This window comes from Capricornis sumatraensis, chromosome 7 (assembly GCF_032405125.1).
Source record: "Capricornis sumatraensis isolate serow.1 chromosome 7, serow.2, whole genome shotgun sequence".
NCBI lineage: Eukaryota > Metazoa > Chordata > Mammalia > Artiodactyla > Bovidae > Capricornis > Capricornis sumatraensis.
This window is the reverse complement of record NC_091075.1, coordinates 100,299,134-100,322,543: the sequence shown is the minus strand read 5'-3', so window position 1 is coordinate 100,322,543 and position 23,410 is coordinate 100,299,134. Positions and strand designations below refer to the sequence as shown.

The 23,410-nt window shown below is 44.1% G+C and overlaps 1 protein-coding gene across 1 annotated transcript in view; it reads left to right on the top strand.

Annotated features, from left to right (window-relative positions):
* The window catches only part of LOC138082136 (placenta-specific gene 8 protein), a 34,463-nt gene that overhangs the window by 3,199 nt on the left and 7,854 nt on the right, over positions 1 to 23,410 (top strand). Inside the window, exons 2-3 of the mRNA XM_068975421.1 lie at positions 18,139 to 18,289; positions 20,183 to 20,307. Of these exons, the coding sequence (XP_068831522.1) occupies positions 18,169 to 18,289; positions 20,183 to 20,307 (246 nt within the window). The 5' untranslated portion in view covers positions 18,139 to 18,168. The remainder of the gene's footprint in view (positions 1 to 18,138; positions 18,290 to 20,182; positions 20,308 to 23,410) is intronic.

Below are 23,410 nucleotides of genomic sequence, written 5' to 3'. Positions count from 1 at the left end.
CTGACTACAAAATATTCATATTACCATTGGTGGACTTCAAAAGCACTCAGAGGATGCTCCAGTCTCTGCTCTCAGGGCTAACAGGAGCCAATCTGAATACACAAATACATGTGGTATATACTGAGTGAAGACTGTCAAGGGAAGGAAAGGATGGCTAGATAACTGCAGGCAAGTTTTTATTCTGAAATCTTCAGAAAATTATAATTAAATATTCATATAATGATATTAAAAATCACAGCATAAGTTTTCCCCATGGCTCAGTGGCAAAGAATCCACCTGCAAAGCAGGAGACACAGGAGATGCAAGTTCGATCCCTGGGTCGGGAAGATCCCTTGGAGGAGGAAATGGCAACCCACTTCAGTATTCTTGCCTGGAAAATTCCATAGACAGAGGAGCCTGGTGGGCTACAGTCCACAAGGTCACAAAGACTCAGAAGCAACTGAGCATGAGACAGCCAAACAGACAAACAAACATGTTTTTCCTGAAAGAGATCATGAGAAGCATATCAATTCATTCATTCATTTCTGAGTTTCATGAGATTCATGAATGCTAACTGTTTCCAGGCATTGGCTAGGGTCTAAGGAGAAAAATATTCAGACAGCTATAGGATAATCGGTGCAAACCTATACATTATTTTTTGGTCACTGCATTTTCTGTTTGTTTCCAAAATGGGTATTTCTTGCTTTGATTATAAAAGGAATAACTGCTAATTGTAACACAAAGCTTTTTTCAGACAATGTACAAAATCACAAAGGTAGTTAAAACTATCTATCAACCAGGAACCTAGTGACAACCCCACTCTGCTCGGTTCTCTGTGCTGAAGAGAGAAAATGTTCAACATTTTGTATAGCCTTTCCTGGTTGTTTTGTTCTGATATCAGAAGATGAAAAGGAAAGGTAAAAGAAAGTTCAAACATACTTAAAAAAAAAAAAAGCATTTCCTGCAATGCCTCTTCTTCCCAGGCCCCAGAAACGGGAAGCCATCACTCAAAAGGATGGTTTCTGTCATGTGAGTACTGAGGTTTGGAATGTGGGCTGCCTGGCAGCCTAAGGAGTTTGGGAAAGAACTGCCACTGCTTAAGTGGTTTCCAAGGATGAGCGCTAGGCTGTGTCTGATGCACCCCAGCTGTAGTCAGGACGACACACTGAGACTAGTACCAGGCACGCTAATGGGCACCTACTGTGAGCCAGGCCCTCCACTGAGATTTGGAGATACCTCAGCAGACAAAGCCCACAAATATTCCCTGCCCTGGTAGAGTCAGGGCACGGCTGAAGCGACTTAGCATCAGCAGTAGCAGTAGCAGCAGCAGTTTGTTTACTATTTTGTCATGAATCTACAGAAGGAGTTTGTTTTGAAAGCTGTGGTTGCTTCTTGTTATTAAAAAAAAAAAAAAATAGACATGTGCGCAGGAAGTAGAATCTGAGGCCAGCCTGTGTGTGTGCTGTGCTAAATCGCTTCAGCCGTGTGTGACTCTTTGCCACCCCATGGGCCATAGCCTGCCTGGCTCCTCTGTCCATGGGATTCTCCAGGCAAGAATATTGCGGTGGGTTGCCATGCCCTCCTCCAGGGGATCTTCCTTACCTAGGGATCAAATCTGGGTCTCCTATATTGGCAGGCAGGTTCTTTACCAAAGTCATGCCACCTGGGAAGCCCGCTAAAGGGGTGGTAAAGTCAGCAGAGCCAGGAGTAGGGTGCTGTGATGACATTTCTGTCTGTCTTATTTCCTGGTCAGAAGTGAGCTGATCAGTCCACTTATCTGATGAGAACTTAAAAAAATGTATTATAAATGCCTGGTGAGGCTGGGTGACTCCTGCAGACAGAGCGACAGAGGGCCAGGAAGGAGTGGGGCCTCAACCTCTGTCTCGGGGACAGGGACCAGCCCGAGTCCTGGCCTCGATACCCTCCCCGCGGCCCTGAAGGTGCAGCCGCCTGGAGCCAGCCTGGCCCTGATCTGCCCTCTGGCTCCCCGTTGGCTGCCCCCGGCGGAGAAAGGTCAAAGTCGGGCCCCAGCAGAGAAGAAAGCCGGGTGCACAACCCACATCCTGGAAGGCCGAGTGTGGGTGCCTTGTGAACGCCGCACGCCGCGGGCACTCTCCATCCTGAGAGGCGAGCAGTCACCCAGGGGAGAACCCCACCCCGCCCTCCGCCCCGCCTTGCCTCCCCGCGGAGACCACACCTCCCGCGGGCACTGGAAAGGCAGGCGAGCGAGTTCTCAGCCCTAAAGGGCAAGGCCGAGACTCTTGCTGGGCAGAGATGGTTTGATAACTTGGTTCTGCCTAACGCGGACCTACCCGTCGGAACACACTCTGTCCTGCCCTTGTCACGGCCCCCCCTTGACCCTCCTCCCTGCACGGGAGCCAGAGCCCAGGCAGAGAGGCAAGTTCACTTCCTTCTCTCGCCTGATGAACCTGCCCTTGAAGACAGACACCTCCTCCCTACACAAGAAGACCCACAAATAACACAGGCCCACCACCACCAACACCAACACCATCCCTTCCTGCTTTTTGTTCACTTGCTAGAACCTTCTTTCGCATTGTTTCCTGAGAGATCCACAGTGGTTAGCATCTCTCTTTCATTGTAAAAAAGCGGTAAAAAGTCATTATGGCACATTGAAAAAAATAAAAATAAAAAATAAAAAGCCACCTTAATGTATATAAAAAATGCAAACCTAATAAATTTTAAATAAGCTTCACCTATTCTGAATGCATTTTACAGTGCTTTATACAAAAAAAAAAGAAAAAGAAATTCTTTAGGATGGTTCCTAAGAATTATAAGGGGGAAAAGCAACCAGAGTTCAGAAATATTACAGCTATATTTACACCATATACTACTAGGATTTAGGAATATATATTTTTTACAGCTTTTGTGATATATTGCTTTTGTATTTTTCGCTCTAAGTCCATGGGGGCTTTTCCTTTTTCCATATTCTCTTTCATATTCTGTTTTTTATTTTTTGGAAATAATTTTAGCCTTATGAAAAGTATTGCAAAGTAACACATAGAAAGACAAGCAATAACAAATGTTGGCCATGATGACAGAAACTGCAAACAAAACCCAACCTTTTTGGAAAATAGTTTGAAGTAGTTGGAAACACTAAACATGGCTTTGATGGTATAGTGGTGAGCATAGCTATTTTCCAAAATGCTAAACATAATTAGCATTTTGACCCAGCAATTCTACTTCGAGATATGCCCAAGAGAAATGAAAATACATGTCCTCACAAAAACCTGTGTGGTAGGCAGATAGTAACAGGAGCATTATTCATAGTAACAAAAAAGTAGAAACAACCTCAATATCCATTCACTGATGAATGGATAAACACAAAATGGTCTATCCACATAATGGAATATTATTCAGCAGTTTAAAAAAAGTACTAATACATGTTGTGACAAGACTGAGCCTTGAAAACATTGTGCTAACTAAAGGACATCAGTCACAAAAGATCATATATTCTCTGATTCCATTTATATGAAATGACTAGAATAAGCAAAGCAATAGAGACAAAAAGCACATTAGATGTTGTTTGGAGGTGGAGGAGGCAAGAGGAAAGAGGAGTAACTGATAATGGATGTGGGTTTTCTTTAGAGGGTGTGCGTGAACATATTTCACAATTAGATTATGGTGGTGGTTGTGCAACTATAAATAGGCTAAAACCACTGAACTATATCCATTTGGAATGAGTGAATTCTATAGTATGTAAAATGATCAGTCCAGTGGTTAAGAAGACTCTGTATTTCCACTGTGGTGGGGCTGGGGGGGACAGGGTGTGCAAGTTCAATCCCTGGTGGGGGAACTAGGATACGGCATGCTCCACAGGGCAGCCAAAAAAAAAAAATACTGCTGGCTACTATATTGTATGTAAAATGAGTGTAAAATATATCTCAATAAAATATTTTTAAAATAACACACAGAGTCCCCATACAGCCCTCACCTGGCTTTCCCAGTTAATATTTTACAAACCATAGTATAAATATCGAAACCAGGAAATTGATGTTGGCAAACTACTATCAACTAATTAACCTATGGATCTGTCTTATCCAAGTGTTACCAGCTGTCCCACTCACATCCTGAGAAAGAGAAAGCAGCTCCTGCCACCTTGGAACTTGATTGCATGAGCTAGACTTTGGTCAGCTGTGAGCTGGCCTGGCACGCACACCAGGATGTTGGGTTTCTGGAGGGGTGGTTTGGAGATATAATTGACAGATAACATTATATTAGTTTCACTTGTACAACATAATGATTTGACATGTGTATATGTTGTGAAATGATTATCACAGTAAATCATTAACATCCATCACCACACAGTTACAAGTTTTTTCCTTGAGATGAGAACTTTTAAGACTTATTTTCTTAGAAACTTTGAAATATGCAATACATGTTAGTAATGATAGTCACCATGCTGTATATCACTTCCCAAGACTTATTTATTTTAAAACTGCAATTTTATACTGCTAGATAGTATAGCTTGTTGTTACTTCACCCATTTCACCCACACCCCACCCTTACCTCTGACAACCCCCAACCTGCTCTGCATATACATAGTTTGGTTTGCTTATTTTAGATTCCAGGTATAAGCAAGATCATACTGTGTGTGTCTTGCTCTGTCTGACTTATTTCACTTAGTGTAATGATAGCTCAGTTGGTAAAAAATCCGCCTGAAATGCGGGAGACCTGGGTTTGATCCCTGGGTTGGGAAGATCCCCTGGAGAAGTAAAAGGCTGACCACTCCAGTATTCTGGCCTGGAGAATTCCATGGATTGTATACCATAGGGTCGTGAAGAGTCAGACATGATCTTTCACTTAATGCCTTTAAGGTCCATTCATATTGTCCTTCACGCTAAGTCCTGATGCTCTCCTCTAGCACATGAACAATTTCACAGAGCATCAACATCAGCTAAGACCATGAGGGATCAAATAAAAATACTAGCACTCCATAATCAAATTTGAACACAGATGAACTTTAAACATTATCCAAGCCATAAAATATCAAACACTTCCCTGTCTTGAATAATATGAGTGATTGCTGTTTCTTTGCCTACTGCATAGTTAGACATGCTCTAGTCACCCCTACTCCATAGATGAGGTTTATTAATATATCCAGTCATAGCATTGTCTCCACTTTCTGGAACACATCAGTATGTCCCACTACTGACAATTACTAACTTTGGTCACTTGACTAAGATAGTGTCTGTCAGCTTATCCATTGGAGAGTTGCTATTTTTCCCTTTGTAATTAGTCAGCAGCCTGTGGGGTGATACTTTGAGATCATGTAAATGTGTTGTTTCTCATCATACTTTCAAAGTCTAGAATTATCATCTATCCATGAGCCTTGCCTATAACAATTATTACTGTTGCTGTGCTTAGTTGCTCAGTCTTGCCTGACTCTTTGTGACCCCATGGACTGTAGCTTGCCAGGCTCCTCCATCCATGGGAATTCTCCAGGCCAGAACACTGGAGTGGGTTGTCAGGCCCTCCCCCAGGGGATTTTTCCAAACCAGGGATCGAACCCAGGTCTCCCACATTGCAGGTGGATCTGAGCCATCAGGGAAGCCCAAGAATACTGGAGTGGATATCCTATCCCTTCTCCAGGGGAATTTCCTGGCCCAGGAATCGAATGGGGTTCTCCTGCATTGCAGGCAGATTCTTTACCAGCTGAGCTTCCAGGGAAGACCCAATTATTACTGTAGCATTTGCCAAATGATGATCTTATATTTCCATCACTCCTTCTTTATTAATTGATGGGAAATCTACCAAAAGAAAGCACTATCCCTTCACCCTCATTTTAAAATTTATTCTTTTATTTTTATCAGTACTTGCATGTGTCCTAAGTCGCTTCAGTCATGTTAGACTCTTTGCAACCCTATGGACTGTAGCCCTCCAGGTTTCTCTGTTCATGGGATTTTCCAGGCAAGAATACTGGAGTGATTTGCCATTTCCTCCTTCAGGGAATCTTCCTAACCCAGGGATCGAACCAGCCATCTCTTATTGGCAGGCAGGTTTTTATTTATTTATTAAATTTAAATTTATTTATTTTAATTGGAGGCTAATTACTTTACAATATTGTATTGGTTTTGCCATACATCAAAGGTTTTTTTTTTTTTTTACCACTAGCGCCACCTCAGTATAGAATTATGGATAGTTACTTTGCCTATAAGTTATAATCCAATATTGACATTGTTTGGTTACTCATATTGTCCCAGATTTAGCTATTGGAAGAGCCATTAGTTTAGCTCTGAGGCCCTGTCTCTAGTCCAGTTTTGAACTTTTTCACCTTGTGATTCCACAAGAAGTTCCAGGCTTATCTTGAACTTTACCTGCCCCAGTCCTGGAATCAGCCATTTCTCCAATAAACTCAGGCTCTTTATTTTTAAATTGGAAAATGGCATTTAGAAACCAAGATTTGGGCACAAGATATGTTCATTGACAGTGGGCTGTTTTTGCTTCTAGGTCCTCACAACAGAGAGGGCTAGGAAATATTTATGTATTCATACATATGCACAAACTTCCCTGGTGGCTCAGCGGTGAAGAATTCACCCGCCAATGCAGGAGATGTGGGGGTTTTGATCCCTGGGTAGAAAAGATCCCCTGGAGGAGGAAATGATAACCCACTCCAGTACGCTTGCCTGGAGAATCCCATGGACAGAGGAACCTGGTGGACTATAATCCATGGGGTCGTGAAAAGCTGAACACGACTTAGCAACAAAACAACGAATAACAACATACACACACATTTCTCTGTGTGTGTGTGTGTGTGTGTGTGTGTGTGTGTGTGTGTGTAAAGCTGTTGTTTGTTGCCTCGGTGGCTTCCTAAGTGCTTGTCTTGAACTTTGACAGGGTTACTGCCCATTTCTAAGTTCTAAGCGACTGTACTAAGTCGCTTCATTTGTGTCTAACTCTGTGTGACCCATGGACTATAGCCCGCCAGGCTCTTCCGTCCTTGGGATTCTCCAGGCAAGAATACTGGAGTGGGTTTCCATGCCCTCCTCCAGGGGCTCTTCCTGACCCAGGGATTGCACCCATGTCTCATGTCTCCTGCGTTGGCAGGCATGTTCTTTATCACTGAGTCACCTGGGAAGCCCTCTTATTGTATAACTATAATCCTTTAGTTAAAGTTTAGAAAAATATATGTTTGTATACTGCACTCACCAATGGAAAGGGAAATACCTAGAGCTATTTCTGATGGTAGAAATGTCTAACAGGTATGAACATTTAGAAGAACATTTTAAAGCTTCTGTCTAAAAAATAAAATAAAAATAAACTCGTTTTATCCTCATCCAAAAACACTGAGTATTCTTCACATGAGGCTATTGCTAGGACTCAGGGGACAATTTATAATGATAGATCTGGCTAATTTACAATTAGCTCCACTGGATCATAGAAAAAGTAAGAAAGTTCCAGAAAAACATCTACTTCTGCTTTATTGATTATGCCAAAGCCTTTGTGTGGATTACAACAATCTTAAAGAGATGGGAATAACAGACCACCATACCTGCCTCCTGAAAAATCTGTATACAGGTCAAGAAGCGAGAGTCAGAACCGGACATGAAACGATAGACTGGTTCCAAACTGGGAAAGGAATATGTCAGGGCTGTATACTGTCACTCTGCTTACTTAACGTATATGCAGAGTATGTCATGAGAAATGCCGGACTGGATAAAGCACAAGCTGGAATCAAGATTGCTGGGAGAAATATCAATAACCTCAGATATGCAGATGACACCACCTTTATGGCAGAAAGCGAAGAAGAAATAAAGAGCCTTTTGATGAAAGTGAAAGAGGAGATTGAAAAACCTGGCTTAAAACTCAACATTCAAAAAACTATCATGGCATCTGGTCCCATCACCTCATGGCAAATAGATGGGGAAACAAGAAAAACAGAAACAGACTTTCTCTTCTTGGGCTTCAAAATCACTGCAAATGGTGACTGCAGCCATGAAGTTAAAAGATGCTTACTCCTTGGAAGAAAGGCTATGACCAACATAGACAGCATATTAAAAAGCCGAGATATTACTTTGCAGACAAAGGTCCATCTAGTCAAAGCTGTGGCTTTTCCAGTAGTAATGTATGGATGTGAGAGTTGGACCATAAGGAAAGCTGAGCACCGAAGAACTGATGCTTCTGAATTGTATTGGAGAAGACTCCTGAGAGTCCCTTGGACTGCAAGCAGATCAAGCCAGTCAATCCTAAAGGAAATCAATCCTGAATATTCATTGGAAAGACTGATGCTGAAGCTGAAACTCCAATATTTTGGCCACCTGATGTGAAGAGGGGACTCACTGGAAAAGACCCTGATGCTGGGAAGGATTGTAGGCAAGAGGAGAAGGGGACGACAGAGGATGAGATGGTTGGACGGCATCACCAACTCAACGGACATGAGTTTGAGCAAGCTCTGGGAGTTGGTGATGGACAGGGAAGCTTGGCATGCTGCAGTCCATGGGGTCACAAAGTGTCGGACACAACTGAACAACTGAGCTGACGATGAAGCCTGGGCAGATTTAGGCATGTTTGAATCATTGCTGATACACTGTCCCTTTGTGGATAAATATCCAAGGCGTTGCCCTGTGTTGTGTACTGCTCTCCTTTTTTTGTTATGGGCACTACCCAACTATCCAGCTCACCTCAGACATGACTGAGCAGTGAAATCTAGAAAAGATTATGGCAGAAAGTGAAGAGGAGCTAAAAAGCCTCTTGATGAAAGTGAAAGAGGAGAGTGAAAAAGTTGGCTTAAAGCTCAACATTCAGAAAACGAAGATCATGGCATCCAGTCCCATCACTTCATGGGAAATAGATGGGGAAACAGTAGAAACAGTGTCAGACTTTATTTTTTTGGGCTCCAAAATCACTGCAGATGGTGACTGCAGCCATGAAATTAAAAGACGCTTACTCCTTGGAAGAAAAGTTATGACCAACCTAGATAGTATATTCAAAAGCAGAGAGATTACTTTGCCGACTAAGGTCCGTCTAGTCAAGGCTATGGTTTTTCCTGTGGTCATGTATGGATGTGAGAGTTGGACTGTGAAGAAGGCTGAGCGCCGAAGAACTGATGCTTTTGAACTGTGGTGTTGGAGAAGACTCTTGAGAGTCCCTTGGACTGCAAGGAGATCCAACCAGTCCATTCTGAAGGAGATCAACCCTGGGATTTCTTTGGAAGGAATGATGCTAAAGCTGAAGCTCCAGTACTCTGGCCACCTCATGCGAAGAGTTGACTCATTGGAAAAGACTGTGATGCTGGGAGGGATTGGGGGCAGGAGGAAAAGGGGATGACAGAGGATGAGATGGCTGGATGGCATCACTGCCTCGATGGACGTGAGTCTGAGTGAACTCCAGGAGATGGTGATGGACAGGGAGGCCTGGCGTGCTGCGATTCATGGGGTTGGAAAGAGTCAGACACAACTGAGCGACTGAACTGAACTGAACTGAACTGAACTGAATATAGTACAACTGAGGTAATTTGCTTGTTTTTGAAACTGCCCTATGAGGAAAACAATACAAGAAAGCAAAGAGTATAATCATATTTCCTGAGTATCCGGAAGCACTGTATTTTCAATTTTAGTGTTTTTCTTTTGTCCTGTTTCTGAAGTGGAAATGTATTACATCTCACTGTCTAACACACTGTGAGTGAATTAAGCATATAACAAGTGCTTAGTTCAAGAAGACAAAGAAAAGTACCTCCTATGAGCCTAATACTTAATGTGATGATAACAGAATAAATGGGAAGAGAGGGTTCCAGTTCTCAAGGAGATCACGACAAACCAATGGCAATGCTACAATGCAGTCAGTGCTCTGAAGGAGCAGGCTCTTTGGCTGAGAGCAAAGGAAGGAACAGGGCCTGTGGAGTGAGCCAGAGAAGGGTTTGAATTTCACAATTTACTTAAAGTCTCAGAGCCTCCATTTCCTCATCAACTCAGTAAAGATAATAGTTGGTACTTAGCAGGGGCTGTTGTAACATGAGGTGGACAGTGTGAGTCTAGTACAGTGCCTGATACAGGGTGACATCTCAGTAAATATTAACTGATATTTTGCCAAGAATTATTTGTGGAAATGATCAAAAGAAATTTCCTTGCTGCATTTTTGTACATTTTAGCCACTCCCCTTTATACGAGTCTGATTTTTTTAAATTGTTCATTAAATTCATCCTTGGACTTTATCTTACTTAATGCTCTCAATGAGTATATAAGGTGGATAGGTCAGACACCACTTCCATTTCACAGATGAGTAGGAGGAAATTTAAATGACTAGTTAAATGACTAGGCTGATCAAAGACTAGTCCAAGATCACATAGTTTAGAAAAAGAGAATTTGAGCAAAGATATTCTCACTTCCTGGTATTCCCTGATAGCTCAGCTGGTAAAGAATCTTCCTGCATTGCAGGAAACCCTGGTTCAATTCCTGGGTTGGGAAGATCTCCTGGAGAAGGGAAAGGCTACTCACTCCAGTATTCTGGCCTGGGGAATTCCATGGACAGAAGAGCCTAGCAGGCTACAGTCCATGGGATCACAAAGAGCCAGACATGACTGAGTAACTAAGCGCATCACAGCACATTCTCACTCCAAATCAAATCAGGGACTTTCCTGGCAGTCCAATGGTTAGGACTTTGCCTTCCAATGCAGGGGATGCAAGAGAGATCACTGGTTGGGGAGGGAGCTAAGATCCCATATGCCTGGTGACCAAAACATAAAACAGAAACAATACTTTAACAAATTCAATAAAGACTTTTAAAAATGGTTCACATAAAAAAAAAGTTTTTTTAATCAAATCAATATTTAATTACCCCACACTGCCTCTCAGGATGGAGAGAAATTAGGACAAACCTAACAAAATGTACTTCATAATAAGCTTTGCTTGGGCATGCTATCTTTGCTTGCCCCCTAACAAGGCTTCAGGTTAATTTCAGGTGAAGGATCAACTTGGATGCAGGAAGATTTGGAGAGGATTACTGTCATCATATCCCTGGAGAATGGATAGGCTACCCACTCCAGCATTCTTGGATTTCCTTGGTGGCTTAGATGGTAAAGAACCTGCCTGCAATGTGGGAGACCTGGGTTTGAGCCCTGGGTTGGGAATACCCCCTGGAGAAGGGATAGGGAACCCACTCCAGTGTTCTTGCCTAGAGAACCCCATGGACAGAGGAGCCTGGTGTGCTACTGTCCACGGTGTCGCAAAAAGTCAGACACAACTGAGTGACTAACTCTTTGCCTTTTGACTGTGCTATTGTGGTTTATACATATTTGACTTTCATTCCTGTTCAGGGTACAGAGCTCCTAAAACCTTTGGAATTTATTAAGTGATAAAAGTGATAAAGGTGTCTTGTTATTCATAACAAGCTCCTCTCAACTACAGAGTTTATGCTAATGAAGGAACTTTTGGAAAACCCTTGAGGATGGGGAACCAACCTGTGATTGTTGTTGTTGTTGTTCAGTCATGTCCGACTCTTTGCAGCTCCGTGGACTGCAGCACACCAGGCTTCCCTGTCATTTGCAGTCTCCTGGAGTTTGCTCAAACTCATGTCCATTGAGTTGGCGATGCCATCCAACCATATCATCCTCTGCCACCCCCTTCTCCTCTTGCCTTTAATCTTACCGAGCATCAAGGTCTTTTCCAATGAGTCGGCTCCTCACATCAGGTGGTCAAAGTTTGGAGTTTCAGCTTCAGCATCAGTTCTTCTAATGAATATTCAGGATTGATTTCCTTTAGGATTTACTAGGGGTGGAACGTTCAGCCCCACCTCCCAGACTTCGAGGCAGGGAGGGGAGAAGAGTTTGGAGACTGAATTCAATCACCAACGGCCAATTATTTCATCAATTACGCCTATGCAATGAAGCCTCCATAAAACCCCAAAAGGACAGAGTTCAGAGAGTTTGGGGGTTTGTGTGCTGGGAGAGTGACGCACCCCAAACTCCACAGGCTCTGAAGCTCCCCTTAGATATCTTTTCATCTGATTGTCCATCTGTATCCTTTAATACCCTTTGTAGTATATCAATAATATAATAATACACTGTTTTCCTGAGTTCTGTGAACCACTTCAGCAAATTAATGGAAATGAAGAGGGGATCATGGGAACCTCTGATCTACCTGGTCAGAAGCACAGGTGAGGACTTTCCTGGTGGCTCACTGGGTTGGAAGTCTGCCTGCCAATGCAGGGGCACATGTGTTTGATCCCTGGTCTTGGAAGGTTCCACATGCTGTGGGATGTGCGCTACAACGACTGAGCCCAGGCACTATAGCCCTTGAGCAGCAACCACTGAGCCCAGGTGCTGCAAAACTACTGAAGCCCGTGTGCCTAGAGCCTGCGCTCCTCAGCAAGGGAAGCCGTCGCAATGAGAAGCCGGTGCACTCCAGTGAAGAGCGGCCTCCGCTTGTTGCAACCTGAGAAAGTCCGCGTGCAGTGACGAAGACCCTGTACAGCCAAAAAATTTAAAAATGAATAAATGAAAGAAATGCTTTAAAAAGAGGCACAGGTAACAACATGGATGTACAGTGGATATCTGAAGTAGGAGAGGGAGGGCAGTCCTATGGGACTGAGCCTTTAATACGTGGAATCTGACACTGTTTACAGGTGGCAGTGTCAGAATTGAGCTGAACTGCCCTGTACGGGCAGACTCCCCAAGATGACTGTACTCTTGCTTTCTCTGTTCATCCTCTGCTTGACCAGTCCCTGTGTCACCTACATTCTACTCAGATGACTGACCTTCCCCAATCAGTAGATGCCTGCATCCTTGCCAGCGACCCCAGCTATTAATTGTTCTAGGTTTTAGATCAGAACATCTCCACCCTGAGAGCTTATCAAAAGTGAAAGTGAAGTCGCTCAGTCGAGTCTGACTCTTTTCAACCCTGTGGACTGTAGCCCGCCAGGCTCCTCTGTCCATGGGATTCTCCAGGCAAGAGTACTGGAGTGGGTTGCCATTTCCTTCTCCAGGGCATCTTCCTGACCCAGGGATCAAACCCAGGTCTCCTGCACTGCAGGCAGATGCTCCTCTGAGCCAGTGAATGGCTGTACTCTTCTGCTGCTTTCCCTGACAACCAGTGAGCCACACTGATCTCAATCCCAGCTACAACTGGTAACCTCCCCCTCCCCCCAGGAGTGAAGACTGGTGGGCTGTCGCTCCAGGGCCTTGCTTCAGATGGTCTTCCCTGGTGGCATATTAGAGAAGAATCCTCCTGCCAATGTAGGGAACATGGGTTTGATCCCTGGTCCGGGAAGATTTCACACGTGGTGGAGCAACTGGGACCATGCCCCACAACTTCCAAGCCTGTGCTCCGGAGCCCTCTAGAGCCCATGAGCCACAATTACTGAAGCCCATGCACTCTGGAACCTGTTGCTGAGTTGCTAAGTCGTGTCCAATTCAGTGACCCCATGGGGTGCAGCACCCCAGGCTCCTCTGTCCATGGAACTTTTTCAGGCAAGAATACTGGAGTGGGTTGCCGTTTCCTTCTCCAGCGGATCTTCCCAAGCCAGGGATCAAGCCCAGGTCTCTGGCATCTGCTGCATTGGCAGGCAGATTCTTTACCACTAGCACCACTTGGGAAGCTATCTGTCTCCCAGAGTTTGCTCAAATTCATGTCCACTGAGTCGGTGATGCTATCTCAACATCTCATCCTCTGCTGCCTCTCCTAGAACCTATACAAGAGAAAGCTCATGCAGCAAAGAAGATCCAGTGCAACTGAGAATAATAAATAAATTTTTTTTTAATGTGAGATCCCTCTATCCATGAAATTGAGGCAGGATGTAGATGGAACCCCCCCACCCCCACCGCCCACAGGGTAAATCTCCGGGTGAAATTCACTCTCTGTGGACGGAAACCCCATGACAAGAGTTAAGGGAGGAGGCTAGGCCCTGCCCAGACCACATATTTCTCATTCTTGAAGTCAGAAGACCTGTAGACTGAAACTCCAAGATAACAATAGCAGGACAATTAAGGGAGGACTCTGGGCCCTGCCCAGACCACATATTTCTTGTTATCAAAATCAGATCCCCAACCACACATGCACAGAAAGGTCCCCTGGCGGTCAAAGGCTAATGATGCCAAGGGATGCTCTACCCTTTTGCCTTTTTGGTAGAGTCCATTTTGGCTAAGAGATAAGAGATACATGCACACACGGGAGGATCCTGTGATATACCAAATATAGACTGTGAACCAGGCAAACCAAAATGATTGGCCAAGGAAACCCAGAAGAAATGCCACATGAAACTGTTCAGACTGCCACAAGAGCAAAACTCAGTGACTCTCTCTGAGTCCCCCGCCTTGAGTCTATCCACACGTACTGTGCTCTATTCCTCCTAATAATCACTTTATTTGTTTCACTACTTTCTGTCTTTGCGGGAATTCTTTTTTGCAAAGCCAGGAAGCCAGGGTCTTGTCATTGACCATAGGTCTAGTGGTTAGGATCTGGTGCTCTCATCACTGTGACCCAGACTCAATCTCTGGCCGGTGAGCCCAAACCCCACTTCAAGCTGCTGCAGACTGAGGCCCCCCGAGATCAGATCTGGTATGGCAACTCGGGAATTTGGAAAGTCAAGATAAACCACGGGCTTCGCCCAGCTGTCACTTACAGCCCCTGACTTTTACTCCTGCCTTCTTTCTCTCATCTCCCCTTCACTTTCTTTTCAAGATTCAAATAATGCTTGGGTGACAGTTGATGCTGTCTTCTGGGACAAGGTGGACATGCAATTTCCAACCGTGCAGGAGCCCAAAACGTCTCTGTCTCTCCCTTGCTCTCACTGTCTCTCTCTCACCGTCCTGTGTGAAACCCTCCACTACAGTTTTCTTTTCCACTTTACTCCCACAACAAGTTCTCTTTCTCACTCCTTATCTCCTTCTTATATATCCTTCTTCTAGGGAAGGATTTCTTGGATATTATTCCTAAGCTGCATCCCAGCCACTCTCACACTCTGTGCTGTCTGTGTCAGACAAAATCATCAGATGATTCTTAATTCTATCTCAGCTGCCAGGAAGACAGAGCAAAGGATTTTGGGGTTCTTCTGTTGTCTAGTCTCTCACCTCACTCAACGCCCAGAAATCTACTCTGAGAATTTTTCTGCCTGCTGGGCCTCAAAGCTTGAGCCCCATGCTGTCTTCCATAGTGCTCAACTCTAATCTCTCCAAGTTTCTTCTTTGCATCTATTGGACTCCTTCATTCCAGGCCTTGGTAGCCTACACATTCTTCTAGGGACAGCCTATTGGACTGGCTGCTACCCAGAAGCCTGAATCATAAACTTTGTAGATGCTCAGTCATGAGGAATACACCCCAGCATGGAAAGACTTATCATAGGACATAAGCTCTACAGACAAGGGATCCCTCCTAAGGAAAGTCTTGGCAACCAGTTTATACTTAGCTTGAAAGCACTTCTCTAATTGCTGTGTGGGGTGTTCTGCATGTGGTATTACGGAGGCCAAAGATATCTGGTCAGAGATCAATGGGAGAGAAGAGGATGCTTGAAATACCATTAGGTCCAAAGAGAAACCCCTTCAGGTTAAAACCTGGTAAAAGTTTCCAGGATGATGGATTCCATTCTAGGAGCACTGTCTCATTCTCAGTTGCAGGTTACTCAACATGGGAGGATCCCCCTCCAAGTCAGAAAAAAACATCTCTGGAGTGTATCCTTAAGAACTGAAAATTCTTTAAAACTGAAGGGTTAAAGAAGGAGAAACTTAAATTCTACTGTAGCAGTGCCCAGACTTTGTTTAAGTTGGGAAATGGAGAAAAATGGCCTGATAATGGGTCTCTAAATTATAATAACCTTCTGCAATTGCATCTTTATTGCCACCAGATGAGAAAGTAGAGTGACATTTCCTATATTCAGGCTTTCACAGTCCTTTACCAAAATCCTACCCTATGTGGCTCCTGTAATTTAAAACCTGGAGAACCAGAAGACTCTCCCAACACTTTAGATGATCCCCTTCTAAGCTCTCTGATCTCTCAAGGTGGAAAAACCTAGCACATCCTCCTCCTGACAGTATTCCCACTTAGCCAGTCCACCCCTCATATTAGGCAGGAACTCCAAAAATTACAACTTGGCGCACAAACGCCCATGCCCCAGCTCACAGATGTGGCCTTTGGGGTATTTAATAATCAAGACCAAGCTCAGGAGGAAGAGAGAACCCAATATGAGAAAAGACAGGCCAGGGCTCGTGCAAAACTGATAGCTGTTGCTGTCAGTCATGCTTTGTGGCCTCAGGGGGGCCAAGAAAGCTCAACCATTCATCTGGAAATAAGACCAACAAGAGAAAATGCTACAAATGCAAGTCAACTGGCCACTGTGCCCAAGACTGCCAGAAAGAACCTCTCCACCCAGGCTATGCCCAGAAAGCAGACAAACAGTTCATTGGAAGAGGGACTGCCCCCAGTCCTGAAGGGGAAGGGGGACTTTGGCTCCTGAGATGGCCATGCTGGACAACTGGCATGGCCCTGGGGATTCTGGCGGCTCCCCCCAGTGAGATGCTAATCTCCATCAAGGATCCCTGGGTAGTCCTTGACTCCCATAGCAAAAAAGATAATTGATTACTTAATTGATACAGGAGCCACTTGACTTTGTCTTAATTTTTCACACTGGACCTCTCTCCTCCAAAAGCTGTACTGTGACTGGCGTCGATGGAAATCCTTGCACTCATTATTTTACTGGGCATTTCACTTGCCGATTTAAACCGGTGGATTTTGCATGCCTTTCTAGTTGTGCCTCAGTGTCCTACCCCATCCTTAGGAGAGATCTTCTGAGCTCCCCTGGGGCCATACTCAGGTCAGGAGGCCCTGAGCAGGCTTTTATCTTGACTCTGACTAAGATAGACCAGCTGCAAGGTCCTATTCCCAGCCATATCCTACGGGCAGTAGACCCTTAACGAGATAAAGGAACCGTTGCAAGAGCAGTAAAGGCCCAACCTGTAAGAATGAGCCTTAGGCCAGAACCTGGCTATACGATAAAGCTGGAAGGGAAGAAGAGTTTACAACCCCTCATGGATAAATTCCTAAAAGCTGACTCCGTAAGTCAGATTATTTGCCTTTTTACTTTAGTTCTGCAAATCCTCCCCTTCTGTTCTATAAACGAAATTGGCATCCAGACCCTGACAAGATGGTTATTTTGAGACATTAGTCAACTATCCTCTTGGTCAGTCGGCTTTCCGAATAAAGTCGCATTCCTTGCCTCAACATCTCATCTCTTGGATTTATTGGCCTGTTGTGCTGCAAGCAAAGTGAGCTTGGACTCATTAACAGGCAGGTGTGAGTTAAGTTTTATTTGGGGCAAATGAGGTCTATAGCCCGAGAGACAGCTTCTCAGATAGCTCTGAGGAACTGCTCTGAGGTCAGAGGGGAGGTCGGTATGTATATGATTTTAGTGAAGAGGACACGTGCCATCAAGCATGCATTTTGGCAGAAGGTTGCTGCAGGTCACATGGAGCAGTTGTCTCCGTTAATGATTTTTGTTCTTTTCTAGATATGAGACGATGTGAGAGACTGGGCTCATAAAATCTTGTCTCAGAAATATCTAACTCTCTGAAGGCCTGTTCCCTGGAGCACAGAGTGCTTCACTCCTAATTTCCTTTCAGGAACTCCTTTCAGGGCGTGTTGAAAGTCAACAACTGGAGTGGTTAATGACTTAGTTCTTGTGGCACCAGATAATGAGTGACACTTTTTAGTTGGCATGGCTTTGCAGGTGGCACAGTGGTAAAGAATCTACCTGCCAATGCAGGAGATGCAGGAAACAAGGGTTTGATCCCTGAGTCAGGACGATCCCCTGGAGGAGGAAATGGCAAACCACTCCAGTGTTCTTGCCTGGGGAATCCCATGGACAGAGGAGCCTGGTGGGCTAGAGTCTATGCGGTCACAAAGAGTCAGACACGACTGTGCACACATACGTGCCATTTACACAGGTTTCCTCATCTGTTTCCCTGTCTTGTCTGGAGACCAGATAGCTGTTTAAAACAGTACTTACAAGCCTGTCTCATTCCCTAACTCCAAGAGAAGCATCTGTTCCTTTAACCGATTCAGTGAATCCCTTCCTCCAGGAGCCTCTGTAGAAACAGGTTCTTCCAAGATCAGCCAGCAACTTGATCTAAACTGCCTCACTCACCTGTGAAGCACAGTCCCTGAAAACAGGCTTCCAAGAGCAACCTCCAGACTAGTGACACCAAGTTTTTCCTTTCAGACCACACCTGCTTAAGGCCCTGCATCGAAAATGCAAGCTGCACCTTCTCCAGTGGTCATTGTAACTCAGCCCGGAGCTGCAAGCGGTCCAGTACCTCAAAACTCCAACTGGCAGACGGGCATGTGTGACTGTTTCAGCGACTGCGGTGTCTGTAAGTGCTGGGATAACCTGTAACTGACTCAGAAGTGAATTTTAACCTTGTTGTTGTCCAGTCACTAAGTTGTATATAACTCTTGGTGACCCCATGGACTGTAGCATGCCAGGGTCCTCTGTCCTCCACAATTTCCCAGAGTCTACTCATATCTTTCCTTCATTTCTCCCTTATGGTGTAATAAAAGTTCCCCTCTCATTCCTGCCTGTCAGGCAGTGCTTTGCTAACAGAAAAATCCTGTACCGATTGTAGGTTCATTCTTCTTCACCCTTCAAAGGATAGTCTTACTAAAAAGTAAGTAAAAGTAAAAAGTAAAAAAAAGTTCTGGAGTTAAGATAACTGTAAAAAAAAGCCAATGATTTGAACAATGAACAGGCTTGGCCTAATTATTATAAATAGACCATACATTATATTAGAAGAGACATTTAAAGTTTAACTTGTTTAAAAAGAAAAAAGACTGCTTTTGTTACACATCAATTAAACTCATTACAGTTACACTGTGGCCCGTACACAAGGGTTCATTTTCATCCATGGTTTCAGCATGAGCTCACATAAGCATTCTTTTTATTTATACATTTAGGATTGTTATACAGACAAGAATAAATAACTCTGAAGCAATTAACTGCTCAGTGGGTAAAATATCTCTAACTCTGCTTCATCTTCTGTTTTGTTTCATTTTATGAGATCTAAGTAAACCTGAGAGAAGAAAAGTTTGGGCTAAGATGTGCATGTCAGAGAGGCCAAATGCTTAGTTCTCAACACCGAGCAAGAAACAAACCTGCCTACAAAATAAAAAAATGAAACAAATTTTACTCTGAGGTTTTTTTGTTCATTTGTTTCTTAGTTTTACCTGTTTCAAATCTACCCAGTGTTCTGAGACAGGGAAGGAAAACCTTTTAACCTTTAACTTGGCAGAAGAATTAAAATTTGGAATGGGGTTGATAATTACATTGAAAAGCGTAGAGGGAAAGAATCACCCGGGACATGGAACCACTGAGCCTGTTGCTTTGCTCTCCTTGTCCTGCTGCATGACCCGGGCTGATGACTTGCACTTCTCAGGAGGTTAGTTCAACATCTGCAAATCATAGTGATCATGAAACCACAGTAATAAAACCTTCTAAAGAGGAATATTCTAATCCTCCAAACCCTAGGACTGTTACTTGAATAAGTGAATTACAAGTTCTAATATGAGCTTAAAACCTTCACATAGAATTTCTTAAATCACAGATCTGACCAAATCATTCTCCCTTCTTAAAATATTTCAGAGGTTCTTCATGACTTCTGTGACCCTCTCTGAACACTCATACTTCCAAATCATCCAGTCTCCACCCTGCCTTGGATCCAGCTTCATCCCCATTCTTCCCCATCCCTGGTTCCAGCCACGTTATGTGTAACCAGCCATTTGCCAAGACAACCCAAGTTATCTAAAGAGGCTCTTTCCCCTTTCCTCAATCTATAAAATTCCTAATCATCATTACATATTCAGATCAAGCAATAGCATCTTCCCAGAGCACTGAAGGCCCCATTTCTGTGAGTGACACCTTGGCATCTTCAGTAGGTTCCTGTTGGAGAACTTTTCACATTATTTGACCTCACTCCTGGACTTCAGACAGAGGCATTGTGGGTAGTGAGGATAACCTCTGGAACAGGGCCGGGTTTCAGTGAGTCATTCAATACATGGAAGAAGGCAGTTCTGGGGGAGGTGGGGGGGAAGCTGATGTGATGTTGAACAGAAGCAGTGAGGATGGCCTTGGCAGCAGACTAAGGCCTCAGGGTTTGGAACCCTGACAAAGGCCCCAGGGTTTGGAACTCCCATCCATGAGCACACCCTAACTCTCAACCATGGTGGAGGGCAGAATGGAGTAATTTGTACCTCTGATTTCACACATCCAGGTCTCTGCGGCACATTTTGCTTCACGTGCCTTGCGTGTCAAGTTGCATCTGATATGAATGAATGCTGTCTGTGCGGAACAAGTGTCGCAATGAGGACCCTCTACAGGACTCGATATGGCATTCCGGTGAATCTTTTACAATATTGTATCATTCGAATATGCACCCACATTCAAAATAATTGTGATAAACATGGAGGCCATTTGATGGTATCTGTCAACTGAATGGGGGCTTCCCAGGTGGTGCTAGTGGTAAAGAAAGAGGCAGATGAAGGAGACGTAGGAGACGTGGGTTCAATCCCTGGGTGGGAAAGATCCCCTGGAGGAGGACACAGCCACCCACTCCAGTACTCTTGCCTGGAGAATCCCATGGACATAGGAGCCTGGGCAGGCTACAGCCCACAGGGTCACAAAGAGTAGGACACAGCTGAAGCAACTTAGCAGGCCCACAGGCATCAACTAAATTTGGTTGGTAGGAGTTTCCTGGCATGTTCATTCTATTTTTGTAGCAATAGATCCTCTGGTTATGTGACCTCCTTCTACATTTCTGTGAAAACCATAGAAAACAAACAACTCTCATATTTGCAATGTATGTCATACAGTGGAAGAGGATTGTTCAGGGCCATGCATGTACTATGCCCCAAGTACATTACACGTTACATCACAAAACCTTGCACCATCTCTGTAAAGTAAGTAGGTCTATCACACTCCACAGATGAGAAACGTTTTAAAAGGTCGAATAACTCAGGCAAAGATATGCACTAGTCATAAAGGAGTCATTACTCAACTTTTCATCCCTGCACATTCCATTACACCATGCTAAGTCACGTCAGTCGCGTCGGACTCTCTGTGGCCCTGTGCACTGTAGCCCTCAAGGGCTCTGTCCACGGGACCCTGTCCGTGGGATTCTCCAGGCAAGAGTACTGGAGTGGGTTGCCATGCCCTCCTCCAGGGGATCTTCCTGACCCAAGGATCGAACCAGCGTCTTATGTTTCCTGCATTGGCGGGCAGGTTCTTTAGCACTAACGCCACCTGGGATGCCCCCTTCATTACACCATAAGCTTCACTTACGTAACAGAAGGTTTTAGTGCTCTCCAGAAACAGAATCAAAAGGAGATAGAGATGATGTGAATACAGATATATAAAGAGAGCAAGAAATGTTAAGGAATTGCCTCATAACATTGTGGGGACTGGTAAGTCCAAAAAGCAAGATAAGCTGACATGCTGGGGAGAGTTGCGGAGTCCAAAGGCAGCCTGCTGGCAGAACTCCTTCTTGATCAGGGGAGATCGCTCTTTCTCTATTAAGGCCTTCAACAATTAGGTGAGGCCCACCCACATTCTGGATGGTTACTCTAAGTTTACTGATTTAAGTCTTAATTTCATCTGAAATATTATCCTCACAGAAACATCCAGAATAACATTTGACTGAATATGTGGGTACTATGGCCTAGCCAAGTTGACACATAAAATTAACCATCACAGAACAAATAAATAGAATATTTAAGGAACTAATTTTACTCCATTGAAACTATTTTATTTTTTTGCTTAAAATATTTGTTAGATTTTTAATCATAAAAATACTACATGTATAGGTAATGTTATGACAAATTCATACATGTATAGGTAATGTTATGACAAATTCAAACACAGAGATATAAAAAATGAAAATTTAATTGCTTTATGCCCAATTCCACTACTCAGTGATAAATTTTATTAATATCAATGATTTGCTGTGCATCCTCCCATAAGGCTTTACCTCTTAGTGATAAAGAATCTGCCTGCCAGTGCAGGAGACACAAGAGACACCAGTTTGATCCCTGGATTGGGAATATCCCCTGGAGTACGAAACGGAAACCCACTCTAGTAACCTTGCCTGGGAAATTCTATGGGCAGGGGAGCCTGATGGGCTATAGTCCATGGGGTCACAAACAGTCAGACACAACAGAGTACTCAGTCTTTGGGCTTTTGGTTTCCTCTAAGGCATATAATGGGGAGCAGGCGATGGCACCCCACTCCAGTACTCTTGCCTGGAAAATCCCATGGGCGGAGGAGTCTGGTGGGCTGCAGTCCCTGGGGTCGCTAAGAATTGGACACGACTGAGCGACTGCACTTTCCCTTTTCACTTTCATGCATTGGAGAAGGAAATGGCAACCCACTCCAGTGTTCTTGCCTGGAGAATCCCAGGGACGGGGGAGGCTGATGGGCTACCGTCTATGGGGTCGCACAGAGTCAGACATGACTGAAGCGACTTAGCAGCAGCAGCAAGGCATATAAACAGATAGATAGATAGATAGACTAGATGAAGCTACAGCTATAGCTGTAGAGCTAGACATATGTGATTTGGGATTTACAGGGCTCTTTTATTCTGTTTCTATGTTTTAATGGGTTCATACTATACCGTACCCTGGTTTTTTTCCACTTAATATATAGTAGACCCCCTTTATGTCCGTAATATAGATTCTTCTTCATGTCTGCATAGTATTCCATCATATAGATTATTCACTTAATCGCTTTCTTATTGATGAAAGCTTAAACAACGTTGCAGTTGTACATATATGATTTTATACACACGCTGGTATTTTTGTAGAATCAGTTCAGTCGCTCAGTCGTGTCTGACTCTTTGCAACCCCATGAATTGCAGCACGCCAGGCCTCCCTGTCCATCACCAACTCCCGGAGTTCACTCAGACACTGATCTCCAGTAGCGTGTTGGGCACCTACTGATCTGGGGAGTTCCTCTTTCAGTGTCCTATCATTTTGCCTTTTCATACTGTTCATGGGGTTCTCAAGGCAAGAATACTGAAGTGGTTTGCCATTCCCTTCTCCAGTGGACCACATTCTGTTACCCCTCTCCATCATGACCTGTCCGTCTTGGGTGGCCCCACAGGCATGGCTTAGTTTCATTGTTTTTGTAGGGTAGTGTACTGTTAATAGATTTGATTGATAGATCACAGGATATGCACATTCAAAATCTGAAAGGTACTATCTACTCACATACTTTTGTAATCTTTCCTTCTTTTCCCCTTCTTCCCAAAGTAACCACAAATATGCTTTCTGTCACTGTAGATTGGTTTTCATTTTCTACCATTTTATATAACAGAACTACATAGTGTGTGGGCTTCCCTGGTAGCTCAGCTGATAAAGAATCCGCCTACAGTGCAGGAGATCCCAGTTCAATTCCTGGCTCAGGAAGATCAGCTGAAGAAGGCATAAGCTACCCACTCCAGTATTTT